The sequence below is a fragment of the Hypomesus nipponensis genome, chromosome 12, assembly GCF_054491055.1.
Source record: "Hypomesus nipponensis isolate SF chromosome 12, ASM5449105v1, whole genome shotgun sequence".
In the NCBI taxonomy this organism is placed as follows: Eukaryota; Metazoa; Chordata; class Actinopteri; order Osmeriformes; family Osmeridae; genus Hypomesus; species Hypomesus nipponensis.
Window position 1 is genome coordinate 12,386,987 of NC_140372.1, and position 4,458 is coordinate 12,391,444.

The following is a 4,458-nucleotide window of genomic DNA, read 5'->3' on the forward strand; positions in this document are numbered from 1 at the left end:
ACATGAAAGTACTTGGTGTGACAGCAATGTGGAGATTGATTTGAACGATCCTGTGCATGCCCACGCATGTGTGTATGTGTGTGAGCGTGTGCATGTGCATGTGCGTGTGTGTGTGTGTGTGTTTTCTACTGCCCCCATCTGGACAGTGTCATCTGGACCAAAAGCCTTCAGTTTCAAGCAAAGAGTTTCAAGCCACACATGACCATTCCTCCATAGTTGTATCATCACTTTGAACATGTTTGAATCTGGATGAGTAGACAGAATCCTCCTCTGGGGCTGTCTTCTGGTTCGTTCCCTGGTGCCCTGGCAGCCACAGAGAGCTGAAAGTAACTTCCTGCTCTGACTGCAGTGTAAGCCAGGGATTTAAAAGCAATAACATATGGGGTTAGCTACTCAGTACCGCTCCCCGGATGCTGTCTACAAAATGTTTGCCTTAGATATTGTGTCTTTGTGTGCATTTCAACCATAACTGCCGTAAAACTCGCAGAAATTCAAGGGCGGAACAGCAAAATCACACACTTCTTAAAAGGACCGAGTCATCTTTATTCCGGTAGAACACTAAAAGCCCTGTAAGCCTGTGTGTGTCACATGACAGAATACAGGAAGAAGAAAAAAAACTTGTAGGCATTAAAGCACTTATGATTTCAAAACAGTTATAGAGCCAAAAGGAGATTTTGAAGCAGATGGGTCCTTGTTCCTTCACAGAGGACCAGAAGCAGGGGTTTGCAAGCTGCAGGAAATATGCATGTATTGACAGGACACACAGGAAGACTCGAGAATCACACAGTACTTAGAAGGGGGATTAATAATAGTCATAATTGACATTGGCGCCGTGTCTGTAAGTGCCCCTGTCCTGAGGACCAATGGCAGCGTTCTCGTCGTAATGATGCTGGCGTCCCTGGTCGCTTGACCTTGATTGGTCCATCCAGTAGGAAAGGTCAGTCTCCAGCCTCTGTATTGGGAAAACACAATGGAGTGATCATGCTGTATGATACCTCGTGTTATGATGGCATAGTTCAAAGCTCAGTGAATGCATTACACCTGTTCAAAAAAGAGCACACTTTAACAAGCAAAAGGATTTGCAGCCTCTAAACTTGGGCCAGACCACTGTGACAGACTGAATCCAAAACTGACCAGTGAAAAGAGAAACTTTCCGTGTGTTTATACTGCAGGCTGCCACCTGCGTCGGACGCGCGGCACAGTACACGATGCTGCTCAGTCAACTCAGGACTTCCAAATCGAAACTACGCACGTGTTCACCTGCAGGTAATTGTACTTCTGACGGCGTCTCTCCCCATGACACGGGTTTACATTCGAGGGGGAGCGAGTGCGACTTCACGGCCAGTCAGCTGCACTCTCCGGCAGAGGACGCAGATGTGTGGAGGCGACGTAGCTCTGGTCATGGCTGTGACACGCACGCACGCGAGTGGCAGCTGCGCCCACCCGGACACAGGTGTGACAGTGACCGCCATTAACAACATCACGCACCCTCGCTGTGCTAATGCTGTCGCCTCGAACGCAACACAATTGCACGGGCACGCACACGCACTCAGCTTGGAATAGACCGGTTTGGACAGCCCACCAGGGGAGTTGAGATGTCGTCAAGAAGCTGACTGTACCGCGCAGGGACTAATAGATACAACAATTACTAGCATAATCGAATCCGTTATATATAGCTACACAAGCACTGACCTTTTAATGAAAAGGCCTGTAATAGGTGGCATTAACCACCCCATAGGAATGGTGTATTACGTATGTAATTATATCAAAGGAAATGAATGAAATGAAACGAAAAGACTGGGTATTGGGTACGAAAGAACATTTCAAACTCAAAGTTAGCAACAGAACAAGCGTTGAATAGTTCTGCAATAACAAACACTCGGGTTTACAAGACCAGTATTCCTCCACTGCTAGAGAATGCCCCTGGTTCCTACTGAGCGGCGGGTTCCTCTGGAGCAGCGCGGCAACAGACGTGTACTCACAGCTTCATCGTAGCCCATGTGCATGAACTGCATGATCCACTGCTGGACGTCTGGTCGGCTGCGGTCCCACAGGTTCCTCCTCAGCCGCCTTCCCGGGGGCGCCAGGAACTGCTTGGCCTTGGAGGGGGCCACCGCCAGCGCTTGGGGCCTCGCCTCCCCCCCCACTGAAAGAGAGACGACAGACGGGGGTGGGGGAGGGGGTGAGGGGTCCGGCGCGGGCCGTGAGAGTAACTGAGCATCCACCTGCTGGCACACGCGCGGGGTATGGGTACGCCCCCCCCCGCCCTCCCCACTTCCCCCCTACCATCCTCCCACCCTTGGGGGGAGAGCTCAAGCGATTCTGACCGCCACGTCAGAGCCTGAAGCCACATCCGCAACACACCTATAAATACCAATCCTGCCTCTGGATTATTCATGATAATGATGCCAGCTGAAGCTGTCACACATCCCTCAGCGCCTGCGCAGCGACAGGACCTGCAGACCACCAAGCTCCCGAGTGGGAGTTCTGCCAGCTAGACAAGTGTGAACCTTCCTGTCGCCAAGGGAAGGTTCTGGAAATGTGTTCTTGGGTTTCTGGTGCTGCGGGCACGTGTTTGGCAAGCTGCGGGTCACAGCTTTGAGATCCTCTCACCACAAATATATACGAGAGGTGTGGAACGCTGCTTTTATTGTTTATTTTTTTTGCTTGTGTACCCCTGTACGGTGTCCTTGAGTGCCAAGAAAGGTGCCTCAAGTCAAATGTATTATTATTATTATTATAAACACGTCCCACAGCCGTACATACCGTCCCGTTTCTTCAGCAGTGCGTGGAGCGTGCTTCCCCTCGCGCTGTCTGTTTGAAACCAAAAGAGAGGCAGTTAGTTGTGCGCGGGCATGTTTGCGCATGCGTGTGTGTGTGCACGTAGTTGTATGTTTGGGTGTGCGCGTGCGTGCGTGCGTGTTGTGTCGATATCTGGGATGAACACAAAACCTGAAATCTTGTGTAGCAAACCAGGGGAAACAGAGGGCGGGTCCACAGGCTTAGATTGGGGGAGGCGATAGAGGGAGTCTACCTGCCTGCCACCTGGCACTGGTCACACCTGCAGCCCATCAGGTGGTCAGGGGAGGGCATAAAGGGAGCCAGCCCAAGGCCACACGGGAGGAGAGTGAGGAACAAAGGACCAGAGAGGCAACTCTGCAGGAGTGTTGTTCAGGAAGGAGATTAGCTGGAGAAAAGGCCTGACCTCTTGCTGTGCTCTTAACCCCCCCCACAGGACAACACCGCATGAAGGCTGGCAGACCCCGAACAGGAAGAATCCTGAGATACAGTTGGTCCCACTACCCTTTTCCTCGACATCAGTTATTAAAGGACACTTTATGTTACAGCTAAATGTCTCCTATTTCATTGGGAATCTGGCTTTCAAGTCCCCTGGGTTGCTACACTTGACGAAAATTCTACCTATACCCTATAACTGCTGTAAAATGCATGTGGAAGCCGCTCATTGAAATGCCATTTGAAAAGCTCATGCATTTCTGAATGTCATAGACATTAGCCAGTAAATAATGGAACATGCAAGCTCACAAATGGAAATAGAAAAGGATAGGGTAAGGTAGGATTTAGCTGGGAACAGCAATGTAGTAGGTATCCTTTAGAGCAGAGGGTACTGTTTGAGTGGATGTGAGAGAGCTGGTTGAGGACCAATACACCATTATCTCCAGTGCGGTTGGCTCACCGACACCATAACGGGATGGTGAGAGATTCTCTCCCTCGGCTGAAGTAGGTCTGGGTGCGCACATGCACGTCTCCCTTTTTAGATTTCCTCCCCTTGCTCTCCCTTGGTTGTTTACATTTCTGCTCAAATGTTTCTCTCACACTCTCTTTTCCCTCCCCAAATTGTATATTTGAGTGTACTTTAGCCACGGCAAACCCTCACAGGCAATAAAATAGCTCCCAATATCATCTCGGACCTATACTTTGGACAACACGTGTCATAATGGATCGAGAGAGCTCCAAATGGACAGTATATCGACCTAAAGGCTTTACCTGAGTAGTAGATGAGTAGAGCGCTGAGGAGCAGGAGCTGGAGGAAGAGCTTGTGGACCGCCATCGTCTCCTCCACCGTCTCAGCCGGGCTTCTGAGGTGTCTCTGGGGCCAGGTGAGGGGTGGGGGGTTGGGGGGCGGGGGGGGGGGGGGGGGGGGGGGTGGGAGGACTGCAGCTGGAGCGGATGAGGCAGCTCCCGGGGCCCAGAGAGCCAACATTCCTGTCCTGGAGGGAAACCTGCTTGTGCCTGTTGAGGAATGCACACAGAGATGGGATTGAAGGGATAGATGCCGTGCCGTCTCCGGATGAGACCGGAAAACACAAAGGGGTCGTCTGCTGAGGGTGTCCCGCAGCGATGGCTGTGTGAAGCCCTCCACGGTCTGTCAAATATCTTTTGTATACAACAGGTAGTCTCTCTTCTGTTGTGGAGGCGCACTGAACACAATGGGGTGTG

General features: G+C 51.2%; 1 protein-coding gene across 1 annotated transcript; it reads right to left on the reverse strand.

Annotated features, from left to right (window-relative positions):
• Positions 1-553: 553 nt before the first annotated feature.
• On the reverse strand, positions 554-4,077 carry LOC146261152 (augurin-A-like). The gene is made up of 4 exons (XM_084668277.1): positions 4,006-4,077; positions 2,767-2,814; positions 1,983-2,146; positions 554-952 (listed from the first exon to the last, which is right to left on the reverse strand). The coding sequence occupies exons 1-4, from the start codon at positions 4,067-4,069 to the stop codon at positions 803-805; spliced, it is 426 nt and encodes a 141-aa protein (XP_084524403.1). The 5' UTR covers positions 4,070-4,077; the 3' UTR covers positions 554-802.
• Between the last annotated feature and the right edge of the window lie 381 nt (positions 4,078-4,458).